The sequence below is a fragment of the Pan troglodytes genome, chromosome X (assembly GCF_028858775.2).
Source record: "Pan troglodytes isolate AG18354 chromosome X, NHGRI_mPanTro3-v2.0_pri, whole genome shotgun sequence".
Lineage (NCBI taxonomy): Eukaryota > Metazoa > Chordata > Mammalia > Primates > Hominidae > Pan > Pan troglodytes.
In genome coordinates this window covers 83,533,640-83,553,693 of record NC_072421.2, presented here as the reverse complement: position 1 = coordinate 83,553,693, position 20,054 = coordinate 83,533,640, and the positions used below count along the sequence as shown (strand labels likewise).

The 20,054-nt window shown below is 34.0% G+C and overlaps 1 protein-coding gene across 10 annotated transcripts in view; it reads left to right on the top strand.

Annotated features, from left to right (window-relative positions):
* The window catches only part of CHM (CHM Rab escort protein), a 187,764-nt gene that overhangs the window by 160,393 nt on the left and 7,317 nt on the right, over nucleotides 1–20,054 (top strand). For 9 of the 10 annotated variants that reach the window (XM_024353228.3, XM_001146272.5, XM_063804190.1 and 6 more), the window contains 2 exons: nucleotides 9,474–9,572; nucleotides 15,337–15,497. In XM_024353228.3, coding sequence (XP_024208996.1) covers nucleotides 9,474–9,572; nucleotides 15,337–15,497 — 260 coding nt within the window. Of the gene's footprint in view, nucleotides 1–9,473; nucleotides 9,573–15,336; nucleotides 15,498–20,054 lie in introns of those variants that run through there. The other variant, XM_054676720.2, reaches the window with a different exon arrangement.

The following is a 20,054-nucleotide window of genomic DNA, read 5'->3' as shown; positions in this document are numbered from 1 at the left end:
TTTAGCTGTACTCAGGAAAAACCAGGATAACCTCCTTTATTCTTTCTGGATGTGGAAGTCTCAAAGTGCCCCCAAAGTTATATCGACTTACACATCCAATGGCAGTTTATAAACAAGCATGTCTGTTTTCTTCAAAGCCTCAAGAGCACTGAATATTATCTTATCAAAACTCTTTTGCCAATTTGAAAATTGAAATATTGTGTTTAAACTTGCATTTAATAACTCATAACGTTATGAGTTATGAGCTGTACCTTGGCCCCTTTTAGCCATGGCTAGAGCAGCTGGGATGCAGGGCACCACATCCTTAGGCTTCACACAGCAGGGGGCCCTGGGCCTGGCCCATGAAGCCATTTTTTCCTCTTAGGCCTCCAGGCATGTGATGGGAGGGGCTGCTGCAAAGGTCTCTTGACATGGCCTAGAGACATTTTCACCATTGTCTTGGTGATTAACATTTGGCTCCTCATTACATGTACAAATTTCTACAACCAGCTTGAATTTCTCCTCAGGAAATAGGTTTTTCTTTTCAATCTCATTGTCAGGCTGCAAATTTTCCAAACTTTTATGCACTGTTTCCCTTTCAAAACCGGATGCCTTTAACAGCACCCAAGTCACCTCTTGAATGCTTTGCTGCTTAGAAATTTCTTCCACCAGATACCGTAAATCATCTCCCTTAAGTTCAGAGTTCCACGGATCTGTAGGGCAGGGGCAAAATGCTGCCAGTCTCTTTGCTAAAACATAACAAGAGTCACCTTTACTCCAGTTCCCAACAAGTTCCTCATCTCCGTCTGAGACCACCTCAGCCTGGATTTCATTGTCCATATCATTATCAACATTTTGGTCAAAGCCATTAAACAACTATCTACGGAGTTCCAAACTTTCCCACATTTTCCTGTCTTCTTCTGAACCCACCAAACTGTTCCAACCCCTCCCTGTTACCCAGTTCCAAAGTCGCTTCCACGTTTTCAGGTATATTTTCAGCAGCGCCCCACTCTAATGGTACCAATTTACTGTATTAGTTCATTTTCATGCTGCTGATAAAGACATACCAGAAACTGGGCAATTTACCAAAGAAAGAGGTTTATAATGGACTTACAGTTCCACGTGGCTGGGGAAGCCTCACAGTCATGGTGGGAATCAAGGAGCAAGTCATGTGTTACATGGATGGCAGCAGGTAAAGAGAGAGAGCTTGTGCAGGGAAACTCCCTCTTGTAAAACCATCAGATCTCATGAGACTTATTCACTGTCACAAGAACAGCATGGGAAAGACCTGTCACCATTATTCAGTTACCTCCCGCTGGGTCCATCCCACAACATGTGAGAATTCAAGATGAGATTTGAGTGGGGACACAGCCAAACCATATCACCATAGTTTAATCAGTTTATCAGTACAAAACTAGACAAATGGACTGGATTTGGGTTTTTTAGTCTTAATAGTAAGGCTTACACCAGGAAGGTTGACTGAGAAAGTTAAGTTTCAATTTATTATTTATACTATGCCTTGTTCTCAATAAAAAGAGAAGTTAATGTTCATTTAAAAATCTTGTATGCATTCTTTTTAAAATAACATTCATTACTGTAGTAGTGCTATAATAGAGTTAATGTGTAATATATAACAAGACTTAAGAAATACACTGAGATAAAACTGATATTTTTATCATTCACTTGTTCTTATTAAAGCTTAGATTCTTTTTTTCTCCTCCTTTTTTAATGCTTTTGGCCTGTTCATAGACATTCAGGAGCAATTTGTAACTTGGACATTAAAAGACTTTAATGATATATTTTCTTGCTGCTGCCCTAATTGAGAGTCACTGACATCACAAATAGTTGCAAGTTGTTCTGTTCTCAGTCTGTCTTCTGAAACAACTAGCCTTATAATCTCATAGAAGGCTTTAAACCACCTTTTTCTTTTCTATTGATTTCTTTCTATTTCAAGTCAGAAAAAAGAAGAAGAAGCAAATATACCCTGTGTTTATTTTATGTATCCAAACCTGTTCGTAACTCATTTATTTTTCTCTTTTTAAGCTCCCCAATTATGGGCAAATTATATAGTTTAGAATGTTACACAGTCATTCTCTTTCCTAATTACTTTTACTTCCAAATCTCTTTTAAGGGTTTTGACTTTCCTATACCTTTTGAATAAAGCATATCCTGAGCACAATAGAACATGTTTTAAAATTCACATAATTGTTTCTTTACAGAATAATGTAGAAACATAATTTCATTATTTTCCAGGTCAAGCACCAAAAACTGAAAATGCTAAATATGCTTATTATGCCATAACATCCCACTTTTGGGGGGAAGGATGTGTGGAATTTGACATTACTCATAATTGGAAAGAAATGTATATTCAGAACAATTTGTTTCAAATAGAATTCTTGGTGGAAGGCTTTTTACCATTCTATCTGAATGTTGTTATTTATATATGTCTACATTAGCTATGTGGTGGAATTCTCATATTTGTAGTAATTATGATGTTGAAATATTTGTGATCATCCATTTGATCATGGTTTTGTAGAAATCAGACAATAAAATCGTGTTTAAGAAGAATAAATTTTAAATGTAAATTTTATATTTTTAAAAAATCATTAACTCTAAATGGATTTTGTTGTGACTTATTTTCCCTTCAAACAACTACTTAAAATAAGTGGACAAACACATCTATACATTTAAACTTTGGTTCCATTGCATAAGTGAGAGACATGTAATCAGTATTGCTAAATGAGTGGAACCAAGTGCCTTCCCTTGCCCTAAAACTTGATGCTGTAATAATGAAATCATGAAATAAACTTATTGTTCTTCCTCTTGGAAGAATCATTTGACAAATATTGGCAAGTACTGTAACTGATTTAGTTATACTTGAATAAATCAAATATAATCAAAATATAGACCAATGAGACTTTGTGACTTGTACGCATACCTCAAAGTTTATAAAATGAATTTTATAGAAAGTAAATGATGTAAACTTTGGTGATTTAATTAGAGTTCAATTGTTTAACAAAGAATGTGTTTTAAAGATATATTATTCATGAGCAAATTAACTTGGACATACTTATTACAAAATTATGGTTTTTAGAGAAATTATGGGAATTCTTCAGTAAAAATTTAAGCCTTTTTGTAGTTTTAAACACTGGATTTCATTTATGTCTAATCTAGTTTGTCCATTATTCATTAGCCATAACAATCTATATGTGAAGATGTATTTTTCTTTGAAAAATAGTACTGATTTTAAAGGTATTTTCCCCACATAGATAAATCCAAGCAGATGAGGAAGTTTAAATTTGTCACGGGTACTCTACTCTTAACTAGTGAAGGTTTTATGTTGTTGTCTTTAAGTACATATTAAGTATTCACTTGTTAACTAATTCTGATACTCATTTTATCTTTACTTCTCTTCAGTATCTACTACTCAAATTCGTCCATTCTTAAATCAGCACAAGCTTTTACTTCCCATTGAGCATGGGGTAGAAATTTGTGAATTTTTAGTGTTGACTAATCAGGTTTGACTAATATTGTGGCACTTTATATTAAATATTATTTAATTACTGTGTCACAGTGGCGTATAATATATAAAACATTAAATCTTAATGTTTTAGATGTCATGTAATAAGATAAAATGTATAATTCTCAGTGTTTTCAACTTCTCAACCACTTTTTTCTTTATACAAATCACACTTTTTACACTTTTTATTTTTAATCCTGTGCTATGCAAATGCTGTACTGTATGTAGTCTTAAGTGTGTGCTCAAGAATGTGCTTAAGACATAAAACTACCTCAGAGTTCACTTATACTTTTTATTCTCTTTAATGACTTTTCATAGATGTCACATTGCCTTAAATTTGGTTTGATTTAGAATTTGTAAAACCATACGTATGCCACTGAAGTTTACCTTCACATCATATGGGAATAGTATATATGAAAGGTTCTTGAAAGGCAAATAAATAGTTCAATAAACAAGGGAGGTACATTTCATTAACATACTACCTTATAGTGGTGGAGAACATAGGCTAAGTTCAAATCCCAGTTTTTACTAACTACTTGACTAACCTTAGGCAAGTTACTTAATTTCTATGTGCCTCAGCTTTCCTATCTGTGAAATAGGAATAATGATACTATCTGCCTCAGGACCTTATTAGTATCAATGTTACTTAAGCTGATATTTTGATAGACCGATAGGAAATCATGATTATCCAGTAATGCAGGGGTTTTTCTAAGCAACTTTGGGTTAGCATCGTTATTGCATCTTTTTTTAAAGTAGTAAAGTTATGTTTTGTAAAATCTATAAGTCCACTTAAATTTTCCTCCCCTCAGCTAATTTGGTTCAAGTTACTGGGATTGTTAAATAACTGAAATGTATTTATTTATTGTGTTTTTCAAAGCTAAACAAGCCATATTTTTTTTCACAGAGTTCATCTTTCAGGACATACCCAATATATTTATTTCTATTCATCTTATATCCTAAGTGAATTTAATATGAGATTTACTTTCTTTTAAAGTCATTTGTAAATGAACAAAACATTATCTTTGCAGCCCTTCCATTCGACATTCATTTTCATGTTCTTTGCAGTACTTACTCATACACTAGACATTTTGAATTTTTTTCGTACATACTAATCAGGCAATAACAGCTGTTTTATTCTGGGATTTGATGTTACAGGATGTTAGTTATCTGTGATATGATTATATATTTGTGAATATATAATGTGAAATATATATATGATATATGTAATAATCCAGAATTTCATGTAGGTACTGGTTTATATACTTTTTCTGCTTTTGTGACCCTAGTTTTAAAATGCTATATACCTTTTATAAAAATGAGTTAGATATTGATTTAAAACAATTATCAGTGCCTTTTTCATTTGCTTTTTGAAAATGTGACATTTCAAATTATTATTGTTAGTATTATCACAAAACAAAGATTTGATTTTATTATATGTAAACTAATTTTTCTTCCTGATCTTAAGGTGACGTTCTGGAGTTCTTTTCTTAAATTCTACTGAGAAAGTATAAGCCGACTATAGACTTTTTCATAGTTGAATTAAAAAATTAAATTGTGTGTCATATATCATCAAACTCAGTTCCTTACTTGCTACCATAGAGAAAGTGTGTCTCTGAGGTTCTCTGTTTTATTGATACAGTCATATCCTCATTTGTGCTATGTTACATAAAGTACATGTGGCCTTTATAGTTATATGAAAGATATGTTACCAGCCACATTGATCTCTATGTAAATTAATTACATATTTCTAGTTAGGTTACACAACAAAGCCTACTTGCTGACTAGCCTATAAATAAAGATTCTTTAAATGCATTTGGAACAATTTTGCCTGCTTGTATAGAGTGAATGACTGCTGTATGTGGTAACCTCAGAAGCTTGAGGAATAGATTTCCTACCTTTTACAGCAAGCATTTACTTAGGTTTTACATTCACATTTGTAATGCCATCCGTTTTGATTTAAAATCTGTCATCATTGAAAGAATCGTAGCTGGTGAGTAAGGAATTAGCTTCGTAAATTTGAGACCAGAAGAGGTCTTAAAGATGGACTAATTGCACCCCTTCATTTTAATTATGAGGACACTGAAGCCAGAGAGAAAAACTGACTTGGCCAAGTAGATATAGAGAGCTGACGTAATACCAGACCCACGTAATCATCCTATAGTATGTCACTCTGCTACTGTACATTGGACTTGTTACTTTTAAATGTGCTCATTATTGTGCACATTCTGAGCAGAAATCCTACTTCTCATGTGTTTCAAAACAACTCGTAAGAGCGATCAGCATTCCAAAGGCAGTTTTGGAGAACTGAAAGTGTGTTGTTATTTCTAGTTTTGTGTTGTTACTTCTCACTTCTAAATTAAAACTTATTTTGCACTAAGATTTCTTTAATGCCAAAACAAATGTAAGTGTATTGCCAAAAGAGGGATTGTGATAGAAAACACATTTTTTCATTAAGTCTTTTGCCATTTTTAGCTCATTAAGCCTTTAAGCAGTTGCTAAATGAAGTCAAAGGAGCATAGTTTATAAAAAGATATTAAATTTTTTTTGTTCAGTTATCTCACGTGGTGCCTGTGGGAAATGTTTCCACTTGTATTGCATCTTCCACAATCTTAGTGATAGTTGTCAATTGGTACTAATGAAACGTAATACTTTTAGGAAAGCATTTACCCTGTATGATCTAATTTGTGGTCGTTGTTGGCCTGTATTGAGCAAGTTCATTATTTGGAGAAGAATTAAAGTCACATAGATGCAAAGAAGTATTTTACATAATTGAATTTTAGTAGAAATGTGATAGCATGTTCTACATGTTTGGTTTTGAGTTTACCTTATACCCTTAAGGTCTTCAGACTTTTTGCTCATTTATCCCTTGAACCCTTTACAAGTTGACATACACAGTTTTTCATCAGAAGAGTCAAATAATTGCAAAGAATATAATTTCTAACATCGTAAATATTGACTTATAGTAAAATTATAACATCAGTCATTTAAATGTATTCAGTGGAATCTAAGTATCAGGGATATTTGATACCCATCACCCATTTAAAAAAATAAATGGAAATAGAATTTTTTTGAAACTTTCTAGGGCAATAAGCTTCTAATCTAAAACTTTCTTCTGGATTTAGTAATTAATGCAATTATTATTTCTACAGAATTAATCTAACTGTCATAAATATATTACAGTTTTGGTAAATAAATATTAAACAGAATAAGTAAAATTTGTTGAAATGTGTCACTGAATGAAGTAGGAGAGGTGGAGCTGAGCATCTGTATGAGAACCCCCTTGTAGGTGATATAACTTGTGAAAAGTCCTCTTGTATCCTCACACACATCCCAGTCTGAATGCTGCTGACTTAAGTGACTGACTGTGCCTTCTGCAGGAGATTATTAGAATCACATAATATAATTTAGTGACTAAAGGCAGACACTCTGCACGCAGGCCATGTGGGCTTCAATTCGAGCTCTGAGTCCCAGCTCTTCCTTCTACTAATTGCATGACTTTAGGAAATCTGCATAGCCCCCCATCCCTGTTTTCTCATCTGTAAAATGAGAATAACAGTTTGCTGTTGCACAAGTGAAGTGAAATGATACTTGTAGCATGCTTAAAATAGTGTCTAACACATGCATGTTATTTGTACAGTCAACTCTAGATATTCTCTTAAATGTATTTTGAGAATTTTATAGATATATCTTAATGTGTTTATAAGCATTTCTCAGACAGATTTAAATAATTTGAGATTATCAATTGGTACTTCCCTTTCCTCTTTCCTGGTAAATCAGATAATTTCCCAAATTTTATACAAGAAACTAATCAGAATTTCCCCATGAATATGTACACATAGATCTATTGGTATGGGAATGCATATCTATTTAAACACAGGAATACTTGATGTTTGTCCGTGACAGTGAGACAAATTATAATTAACATTTATTGAATACCCACTCTAAGTAAAAGTTGTATTTAACAAAAAGGAGAAAAATCGACTCTAAAGCTTGCCCCTGCAAAGGACTTACAAGATATATTAAGATTAATAAACAAATGTTGAGAATCAATGAATTTTAAAAATAGCACAATCAGCAATCTCTGATTTGAAGAGAACCAAAATGAATTCAGTAATCTATACTAGAAGGTGACCTAGGTAACAGGAAAAGCAGGAAGGGTAAGGGGAAAAAGTAGTTATTCATACCTTAAATGTGTATTAATAGATCAATTAACAATGTAGCCTCTAAGCAAAGTCAATGTATAGGGATTATAATTCAGCTTATGAATGTCTTTGTAAGAATTGTTATAAAACTCATTAATCATGAGATGATAATCTTACTTCACTACTAGACATTTTTCCTAGCATAACCTGAACTGTCTGTTATGTTGCTAAGAAATATAATGATATACTAACTTAAGTGTATCTCTTTAAAATATATGTCCTGTTTAACAGAACCAATAGTTTACCCATTAAGATATTTTCCAAAATATACTTATTTATGTCCAGGTTCATCTGCTTTTTCCCAAATAGACATTAACAAACAAACAAAAAACTGGAAAATTGAGAACTTTGGGCATTGGTATTTCACGAGATTTTGAAATAAGAGACGGGATAGATTCTCTCCTATGGATTGCTGACCTTTGTAATTGCATACCCTGTTTACTTCAGTAATTATCTAGGAGGATTAAGTCTCATCCCAACTAATGCTATACAGCATTTGAAAAAAGTTAACCAAAATAATTTTTGTTATGAAGCTCATTATATCTTTGGAAATAATTAGTACCATACATCCTACAGTATCCCAGAACCAATGAGAATCATTGTTAAATTCATGTGAAAACAATGCTTAAATAAGGTAGACCTATTATTAGGCCATAAGTAATTCAGGAACCATCCGAAAATATACTTCCTTTAGTGGATCTGGGAGGGAAAAAGCTACAACATTTGATTTTAGTTCCATGGTTATTAGAGTCCCTCAATTTATGCTTAGATATATTTTAAAGTAGTTGAATGTAGAATAAATTTTGATAATGAGAATCTTATTCTGATGTTGGCTTTCATGATAAAATTTGAACTATCTTCCTGGAGTTTAAAAAAAAAATTCTAGTAGTCTGAAATAAACTATTGGAAGAGAAGTGGGTGTATCTTTCTCCCCCTACTAATATAGTGGGGGGAGGAATTTCTCGGTACTGGTACTTACTGTTCTCTAATATATTCTTTCTGCCATTATTGTATCTCATCCCAAATAACAGGACCATAAGAACTTCTCTCATTTGGAGATCCCTTTACTCCTTTATTGCAAAACACAGAACTCTTTATTCTTTCTTCACCTTTGTGCATAGGCCTTTAGGAGTTTTAACGGAGTTAGGCTACAATATTTTACTTCCATGAAGGGCCTTGTTTGTACGTGATTTTCTCTAACATAAACATTCTCCAAGATTCAGGCCCCATAACTCTGTAAATGCAAAAGGAAAATAATTTGAAATTCCTGAAAATATTATAGACTGTTTTAACCTATGCCGTTTTATGTGCTTTCAAGTATATGTGTGATTCTAACTAAGTCAGCAGTGTTCTCCCAAAAGGTTTTTAGAGAACCCTGTAATTAGTAGATAATTTGTTGTTAACTTATCAGCAAAACATGTATAAATGGGTGTTTCTGTCTGCAGTATATGAAGTGTGTTCTCTTAGGTAAATACATACCTCACTTTCAGCCTTTTTTTGCCCAGTTATTCTTTAGGAATGTCATAAGTATAACAAGCTCTTTTCTGTGAATAAATGATTGTCTAAGATTTTCTACTCTGTTTTATCAAATTAACATCAACTGGTACTTCTTGGGTACTTGTTGGGTACTTCCTTTAGCTGTTAGTTAACAAATGTTGTAACCACCATGACTTGCTCAGCTCTCTATTATCCATAATACCAGCTTAATGCCTTAAGTATAAGTAAAATAGATTTGTGATGAGAAGGAACTCAAATATTTTTTTTTTTAACAGATTTGGTTCATTTGACTTGCACATCTTCTAAAACAGCAAGAGAAGATTTAGAATCAGTTGTGCAGAAATTGTTTATTCCATATACTGAAATGGAGATAGGTAAGAAAAATAATTGATAACTCATGATGGAAAGGTAATGTAACCATCATAATCTTCTTAGATATATCATGAAAGTTTCTGCAACCTGAACTGAAATGGGATGTATTCAACAACAATTCACATGTTTTTATAAGATGCTTGAGCACAGTGTCTGCCTAAACATGTGAGAAAATGTTCACTCTACAATGTTAAAGGAAGTATATACATCATACACACACAAAAAAAACATAATTAAGCACAAAAATATACATTTATATGTATAGTTACACAGAAAAAGGATTGTTAGAAAATCAGTTAATTTTGGTGGGATTATGGGCAATTTTCCTTATAATTTTCTTTATTTTACAAGTGTTGTACAAAAAGCATATATTCCTTTATCAGAAAAATGTATCTTTCTTTAAGGAAAAAAGATTCAACTAACAGATTAAAATATTAATTGGCAGATGTAGAAATCCTTTCCTATCTAATAGTCTTTTTTTTTTTTTTTTTGAGACAGAGTCTCACTCTGTCGCCCAGGTTGGAGTGCAGTGGCATGATCTCGGCTCACTGCAGCCTCCACCTCCCACGTTCAAGCAATTCTTCTGCCTCAGCCTCCTGAGTAGCTGGGACTACAGGCGAGTGCCACCACACCCAGCTGATTTTCGTATTTGTAGTAGAGACGGGGTTTTCCCATGTTGGCCAGGGTAGTCTGGAACGCCTGACCTCAGGTGATCCGCCCACCTCCACTTCCCAAAGTGCTGGAATTAAAGGCGTGAGCCACTGCATCCAGCCTCTAATAGTCTTTTAATACATAGTGTGCTAGTGATTTAATATTTAACTCCCAAAAGTGTATATGCTACTTATTCATGGGGGAAACACATTTTAAAACTTTCTCCCTACATAATAGGGTAGCACTTGCAGCTGTGAATGGAGAAAATATGGCATATTTTCTGTGTAAATGATACAAGAAGCCTTTTGCATTTTCTTTTATATGAAGTGAAGGTGATTTTTATTGTAGGATTTGCATGTGCACTTGAATCTTGATCATTTTCTTCCATTGATGTATATATCTTTATTTTCTTTGCATGTTACTTTTGTTCATGCAACCATTTATTTACTCATACCTGTTCTGTTTCCTTGCAGCTCATTTCCTATGTGGGTTGCTTATTTTCTTAATGCAGAGATAGTGCATAGAGGGGGGTTTATTTACATAAGAAGACAAACTGTTCTGTTCTTTAATTTTTTTTTTAATTTTATGGGTACATACTAGGTGTATATATTTATTGGGTACATGAGATATATTGATACAGGCATACAATGTGGAGTAATCACATCATGGTAAATGGGATACCCATCACTTTAAGCATTTATCATTTCTCAGTGTTACAATCATTCCAGTTATACTCTTTTAGTTATTTTTAAAGTACACTGTAAATGACTGTACTCACCCTGTTGTGCTATCAAATGCTAGATCTTATTCATTCTATTTATGTTCTGCACCCTTTAACCATCCCCACTTTTCCCTCTTCCTTCTCCATTACCCATCCTAGCCTCTGATAACCATTGTTGTACACTCTATCTCCATGAATTACATTGTTTTAATTTTTAGCTCCCACAAATGAGTGAGAACACATTAAGTTTGTCTTTCTGTGCCTGGCTTATTTCACTTAACATAATGAACCTGTTATGTTCTCAGAGGCTAATATCAATTATGTTTTTTGGGAGCTACCCAAATAAAGTATTTGAAAACTTCACTTTAATTTGGGGGTTAATTTACAAATTAAATTATTTTAGTTTTAATTTATTAATTTGTAAGTTACGTATTTTCTTTATTGGAAAGTATCATATAAATGTTTAGATTATTAAAAATTTGATTGCTAAGGTAAAATACATGATAATATTCCTTAATCTAATATGGAGTCATAGTTTTTTCTTTTGGCTTTAACTACAACTATACTTTGTGTAGAAACCCTGAGTTTCTTAATTATTTCTGAAATTTTAAATCATTCTTATATTGTAATTTCATTGTGTAGTAGTCTCAATGCACTAAATATGAATCATATCATTACTCTTCACTTTTTAAATGCATTTAATTTTCTTTAAAAAAATCAAGCTGGGGGAAATTACATGTTCATTACTTAGCATCCTCTATCCATTTTAGATTTTTAAACATTAATCTTAATAGTTAAAGTGATCCCATTTTGAAATGATGTATTGTTTAGAACCTGAGAGGAATTCTTTGATAAGAACTATGTGCTCAGAAGGGTCCTCAGGTGCACTGAGGCACTGAAAAGCTAGTTTTCACTGACACATAGGCCTTTTTATCATCAGGATGAGGTAGTGGTCATATTTTAATTAAAATGTCAGAACAAATACTGTTGGAGTTATTGAAAATGAATCACCAGATAAAGTGAGCACTGGGCCATAGCAGGTCAAAGAGGCAAAGTCACCTGGAGAAGAGAACTCAATTCATTTTCCTGCCTTAATGAGGAAGAAGGAACTTTATGAGCAATATGAACTTCTAATACATTAAAGCACATTCTTCTCTGTAGGAGAAGCCCCTATTTTCACAGATTGATGGCTTTTAGTATTATGTTTTGATTATTTGACATTCATATAATACCTTATGCTTTACTGCATTGTAAATATTTTAGTTTAAAACATGTACCAAAGGAATAACATTATTTGGGCATATTTTCTTTTTGTTTGTCTTTGAATTCTACATTCTCTGTGCTTCATAATCCTCAGTGAAAGTCAGCCTAGTCACCTTTTAAAAAAAATCTATATAATAGCCATCCTAGTACGTGTGAAGTAGTATCTCATAGTAGTCTTGCTTTGCTTCTCCCCCAGCGATTAGTGATGTTCAACATCTTTTCAAGAACTTATTGGCCATCTGTCTATCTTCTCTGGAGAAATATCTATTCATTTCCTTTGCACATTTTTTAATTGGATTTTTTGTTGTTGTTGAGTTGTAGGAGTTCTTTACATATTCTGGATATTAATCCCTTATCAGATACATGACTTGTAAATATTTGTTGTGGCATTGTAAATAGGATTGCATTCTTGACTTAGCCCTGTGCTTGATTGTTATTAGTGTATAGAAATCCTACTGATTTTTGTGTCCTGAACCTTTACTGAAGTCATTTATCAATTCAAGGAGCCTTTTGATGGCGTCTTTAGGATTTTCTAGGTATGGAATCATATGGTCAGTGAAGCGTCTCACTCATTTTCTATCTCAAAGAGCAGCACTGCCTAAAAAAACAGAAATTTCCCTTATAGGTGTAGTTTAAAGTCCATAGCTAGTGTGTTAAGTAATTGTTGGGCTGTGAAAGCAAATGTCTTAATTCCTTTCTGTGTGTGCTGTATCCAGACTCAGTCAGGGCTATGACAGTCTCCACCACTCTGCTGGTATTACTAACATAGTTTACTCTATCCCTAAACATGGCATGCAGCTGTAGACACCATTTCTTGCTTTCTTGTTATTGTTGTGCTATAGTTGCTTTTCTTCTACCTACCCTATTCTACACTTACTCCAGTTTAATTTGCCCAAGACCCTATTCTAAATTACCTGTTACATCTTTAGTCCTTCTTACTATCAAGTTGAATGAAATGAGCTACTGCAGAAAACCAGTTCTACCCCTGGCAACTTGTGATGCACTCCTAGCCAAAGCTCAGCAACTTTAATATTTTTTGACAGTTTTGCACTTCACAACTGCATATTCTTTTTCTAGCTATCTCTTTGCCTTCCAGCTGACCTCAAAGAAAGATGAAGCAATTATATATCTCTTTAAAGTTTTAAGGTCAAAGCCTGATAATGCCCTAGTATCCAGAGCATTTATCTTCAGCCTATGTCAGTTTTTCACCTTCCTCATGGTTTCTTTTCAAAGGCGCAACGTCTATGAAATTAGTTTAAATCTATTGGATTATTCATTTCCTCCAGCGTTTATTAAGTGAAGTGTTCCTTTGAGCTGGATGTTTAATGAGATACAAGATAAGCTCTCCTAGTATATGCTTAGAAATGGGCTGGACACTATTAAAGACTTTCCAGACCTTAGCCCACTTGTTAGCAGTGCTCCCCAAGTCTGGTATCCCAAATCATAGGAGATACATTTAAGTATCTTCCCATAAGATTCGTGTAACTAAACTCATTAATCAGTTTACTAAGAACCATATGATGTTAGCTATAAAATATGAATTCCTTATGTTCCTTTATTTTGTCAATAGATTTAGCCACCTAATATGTTCCTACATGAAGTTAGCGATATCTTAGATGACTCGTAGATCTTAGCACCAGAAAGGGGCACCTTAGGAGATCACTTCTTCCACTCAGTTTCTTCATCCTATTCCACTAATAATTATGGATTATTCAGGATGAACTAGGAAAATAACTTATTTGGTGTTCTTATAGTGGAGATACTGTAAATTAAAGATAATAAAATCCTGTTTATCCTGATGTGGGAAATAGGGCTTTCTTGTTAATTGAATACTGCTATTAGGTGAAGATTTCTCTACATTGATTAACAATTAAATAATAGTAATTAATGAGATAATTATGCCTTTAGCATTTTCTTTGTTATTCATGAGGTGCCTCGTGGTCTTGGGCAATCTTCATAAACATTCATTATTATTGTACAAAATTTGAACTTTTGTTCAGATTCAGGCTAAAGAAAACTCTCTAGTCAATGAATGTGTATCAACAGCAATATTTTATGTTTTCAAACAGAAAATTTAATTATAACAGTTTTAAAGAGGAGAGGCAAATAAATGATTATCAAATTAGCAAGAAATAGGCTTTATGCATTGAGATTAGTAATGTTGGACCTTTTCATAAGCACGTCGTACTTTGATCATACCTGAAAATACAATAACATCAATTCAGAAATTATTTACTGAGCATCTGTCGTGTGCTAGGCCCTATATTAGGGAACCAAAAACAAGGAAGGGGAGAGTAAGAACTAAGTCTACTTCATGTGTATATCCCCAGCTCCTAGCTCAATGCCTAACATGCATAAAAGACACATGCTCTTAAATGAGAGAACATGTGCTCAAAATGGCATTCACTGTTATGACTTCATTTTTGATATTTGTTGGTTGTCATTAATTTTTTAATCCAATAAGACAAAGCATTAGGATGTGAGTTAGGACAACAAAGTTTTAATCCTGTATTTACTATTTTTTTAATAATAACTTTATTGAGATATCATTCATATACCATATGATTCACCCATTTGAAGTGTACAATTCATTGTCTCTTAGCATATTTGTAGAATTGTCCATACATCACCACCATCAGTTTTAGAACATTTCCATCACCCCAAAAGAAACGTCATACCAATTAGTGATCACCTCCCATTTGCCCCCAATTTCCTTCAGCCCTAGGTAACCTACTAACCCACTTCCTGCTTATCCTGGATATTTCATGTGTATATACTATTGAATAACTATATAATTTATCAAGTTGGTTTGTCCATTTGAAACATAAGGAAATCAATTTATGTTATCTTCTCTCTTTATAGGGAAAATTTTAGGATGAATGTGATCGTAAACCCTTTGATACTAGTGAGAAGAAGTAATAGAAGTCCAAAGGAGCATGACTGGAGTAAAATCTAATTAACTTACTAATCAAAATAGAGTGTGTAGATGCAAATTTACTAAATGTTTACATACGAAGCTCTGATTTCCTACAATGTCTAGTCATGGCTTAATCGGTAATAGGCTACACAGTGTAGTAATTGACAAACATATTGTATTTTAGAATGTAAATAAAATTTATTTCTATATTTAGAAAATGAACAAGTAGAAAAGCCAAGAATTCTGTGGGCTCTTTACTTCAATATGAGAGATTCGTCAGACATCAGCAGGAGCTGTTATAATGATTTACCATCCAACGTTTATGTCTGCTCTGGCCCAGATTGTGGTTTAGGAAATGATAATGCAGTCAAACAGGTAAGGCTCTTGATGTTTCTCAGTTTTGTATTAAGATGTTGGTGTGGTTGGGAAATATTTTTTCCTCTGGGAGGAGAGAAGTCTAGAAAAGCATCTCTCAGTAGTACCATTTCTGTAATTTTCCCTAAAAGTTTTTTCTATGACCTACAAAGCTACTTTAAATATACTTTAAATACAGGATCAGGTATTTTCACTTTCTTGAATAAAATGTTGAGTTACAGAGATTTTTTATGAGTTCCATCGTGGGAATGACGATAGAAGATGCTAAAAATACATATTTCATAAGAATTTATAATGCCAATATTTTAAAGAAACATTGTTTCTAACTTAAACAGTTGGACGATTGCTATATTATTTTGAAATACATAAATTATTTTTCTTGGTAAACAGTCAAGAAGGTTGTAACTACTAAGGCTTATAAAATTAATTTTACAGTAGTCTTAATGCATTTTTTTAATCATAGAAAATAAGTTATAGCATAGTTTTTACATAGTTAACTTGATTCTATTTATGTTTTGACACAAATTCCTGTCCCAGGAGCTACCATTACTGCTGCTGAGGTCTATTGTAAAGTAAGGTGGAAGTTTGTGATAGCCATCCCGGTCAGGGCTATGAAGAGGCACAGTTTGATACAAGCTGCTAAAAGTGAGCCATGATTCCATTAAGCTGAATATTGATATGTATATATAAATATACTTCTTTGCCCTGGACAGGACGAAAACAAACAAAATATTTTTTGAGACACATTTCTAAACTTTTCACGGGTAGAACTGGCACATCTGTCCATTAAGTCAATAATTGGGTAATTTAGCATTGTTCTAAGACCACAGATGGAACTTTCATTCCCGCCAGTGGCAAGGATCTTATAGTAGCAAATGTCCTGGTTGAGCCTGTAATCTAATTTTGAGTCGTTGTAGCAAAGCTATGTCTATCATGAGGATACAGACATCTGCAGTTTTTTTCTAGAATTCTTGTGTATTTTCTTCAGTGCCTGATGGTGATCCTGGATAATCATATTCAGCCAGTGACACCAAACAAAAATAGGAAGTCACATCTCTCATCCATCATTCCTTCTGTTAGTTTAGTAAGAACCCAAGATGGCTGAAGATCTGCATTTATAGCTTGAAATGATCAAGTCATTTTTACCTTGATGTTCTAATTTTTTGCAAGTAGAAATTGCCAACAAGTTTTTAGCAAGGTAGCTTAGGTCATTTTTATCCCTGAATGAACTTTTAATATTTTTTAACCAAAAAAATTTAAGTAAGGGCTTATAATACAAGTACTAATGTAAGCTAAACATCTAAACTGCATGCTAGAAGATTATAATTGAGGGATAATTTTATCATGAGGTAATTTGCTTCTCAAGAAGATAATCTTCAGAGGTAACATGCTATACAGTAGAAAACAGTATAGTGCTAATTTTGGTACTAATTAATATATGCTATTAAATGTAAGCAGTTTTAAATTTGTTGTATAGCTTTTAATCTCATCAATTTTGGGGGAAATATTATAATGCCTACTTTAAAGAGCATTGACAATATTTATAAATAGCTTGTGTATTCAGATAAACTGCATGCTAATTCCTGTGTATCAGCCTGTAATTATGTCAGTCACTAATTGGTGATTTCTGGTGATTGGTATTTTCCAAATGAAGATTATCCATAAAAGCTCTCAGAATATCACCTAGACTTTGCTTGTGTTGACAACACAAGCCCATGCAGATTTCTTCTTTTTTTTTTTTTTGAGACAGTCTTGCTCTGTCACCCAGGCTGGAGTGCAGTGGCGCAATCTTGGCTCACTGCAAGCTCCCCCTCCTGGGTTCATGCCATTCTCCTGCCTCAGCCTCCCAGGTACCTGGGAGGCGCCTGCCACCACGCCCAGCTAATTTTTTGTATTTTTAGTAGAGACGGGGTTTCACCATGTTAGCCAGGATGGTCTCAATCTCCTGACCTCAAGATCCACCCACCTCGGCCTCCCAAAGTGCTGGGATTACAGGCGTGAGCCACCGCGCCCGGCCCGATTTCTTCATTTTTAAAAAGCAAATGAAATACTTCATTTTACCAGTTGGCAGGTTTACATCTTTTCTTATTTGTAAAATGTATAGAGGTTGAGTAATGTAAACTTGACACTCTTGTTTTCATAGGGAACCATTTATGATTTGAAGATGCACCGAAAACATAAAGTGATCTGTCTTTAATACCCACAAGTTCAAATTGTGTGCTCCTGGCCTCCAAGACATTCTCTATTGCCACCGCAATACCAACCTAAGTGATAGTTGTGATTCTTTCTATGACTTGCTCATTTTTGTATTTCAGTTTTGTTTTTATTTTTCTGAAACTGACATCTGATATATCTCTTTTCTTGGTAGATGTTGTGTACCATTTACCCAAACGTACTGATGGACAGTTCCATAGTCCTCATTCCCAAGACATTGATAGCTCACTCCTTCAGGAGCCCCACCCTCTTGGAGATGTCACTACCATGGGAATAAGAATAAATAGTACCATACTCTTTGTATTTTACTTCAAGTATAAAATGAGTTAAATTGGCTGATGTTGGGCTGGGCAGGCAACTTAACCACCATTTAGAGCATTGTTTTATGGACAGATTAGCCAGTCACTTACGACGTTTGATATACAGCCCATTATTAAGTTGAGAGCTAACTGTATAGATTGAACTATCAGGTTGTTCACATACGGTAGTGCCATTTGTTTTCTCATGCCTTTGAGAGAGAGAGGGCAATTTTAGATGTCATATTTTCTGTAGCTGCCATTCATTTGAGCACTTTCTGTGTGTCAGATTCTATCCTTAGCATCTCATGTATATTATCTTATTTGGTCCTCAAAACAATCTTACGAAATAAGTATTTGTGATATACCCATTTATAGATAAGGAAGCTAAGTCCTGAAGGGGCTGAATAACTTGTCCAGAGGTCCCATAGCTAGTAAGTTCTTGAGCCAAGAATTAAACTCAACTCTTTTGGATCCCAGTGCTTTTACACTCACCCAGTGTTATATGCTACTTTCAGCTTATGAGTAGGCATACATCCTAAAAACATTAAAGTACTATATTGATGAAATGTTTAATTTTGTTTGTGTTGATGTATGTTAACTAAACATAGAAATATTTTAAATGATTCACTTTGTTCTCTCTGTACTTCCAGTGTGAGCACACCAAGTCACAATATAATTAGCCCTTTCCAATGTTTTAACCACCTGAAATTTTTTACCCTTTGATCTAACTTCTGGCTTAAAAAAGGTGAAGAGGATGAAAAGTTGCCAATCAACTATTCTATGCTTAGAACTAGGTTTAGTTGGCAAACAAAATGCAGCAGACCAAGAAGCATTAGATACACTTTCCAGAGCATGGCAGTTGACCCTAAGAGGTTCCAGCAGTTAGAGAGTGGAGAGATTTGGGAAGGGCTGGAGTCCGGCTATTGGAAATTGGCATCAACAAGGGCCAGGGCAGATGGGCTATAGGTGGGAGTTTCATAAGCAGGTAGAACACAAGGAAGAGTGGTGTGACAACCTGCAACTGGTGCTAATCTTAGGAGGCAGGTGGTGCATGACAAGATATATGGAAGTATGTGGTGTGGGATCCAGCCACAGAGACTGGAGTTTAGGGTAAAAGCTATTCTATGGGGAGGAGGCAAAAGGGAGACAAGGTGTCAAACACAGAGGAACTAGCATAGAAGAAGTAAAAGAATTAGTAATAATGATTATTATATTTATACTTAATATTTGTATTAAATGTTACTGACATTCTATTTTATGCCAAGGCACTAAGGATCCAGAGTTGACTAAAAGTATTTGTCATCCTGGAGGAATCACTGTCAGGTAAAGGAGAAAAGCATGTAAACAAATGACAGTGTAGTGTGGCGTATGTACTAATATATCCAAAGTCTAGAAATAACACAAAGGAGAAATGAGCCCAATCTAGGAGTCAGAGAACCTTACGGAGAGGGATATAACAGAAGAGTAGCAATTCTCCATCTAAATCAAAGACAGTAGAATTGAAACATTCTGGATGTGAAGAATAACATTGGTACCAGTCCAGGATGTAAAAGATAAATATCATGGTGTATTGTTTCATACAAATAAACAGGTATTAGTAAATCAAGAAGTCTGAGAGATGGAGGCTAGATGAAATGGTATATGATAAGATCAGAGAAGGTAGGCCTGAAGGGTTTTATTTTCTATAGTAGGAATCTTGGATTTTATCCTATTGGTGATGGGGAGTCATTGAAGAATTTTAAGCCAAAAATGGAATAAACAGAATTTTATTTTCCATTGACCCATCTGAGGATGGCATGGAGATGGATTATATGGGGGAACTCTAGAGGCAAGGAGACCAGTCCAATTCTGAGGCTATTGTAGTTGTCTAGTTGAAAGATGGTGCATGTCTGGGCTATGTCAGTGGGGAAGGAACAGATGAAGTTAAGAGATAGAAGATAAAATTGATAGAATTTGATGATTGTTTGCATGCCAAAGATAAAAGGGAGGGAGAACTTTTACAGATAGTAAAAACAGAGATGTAAGACAAAAAGACCATTAGGGG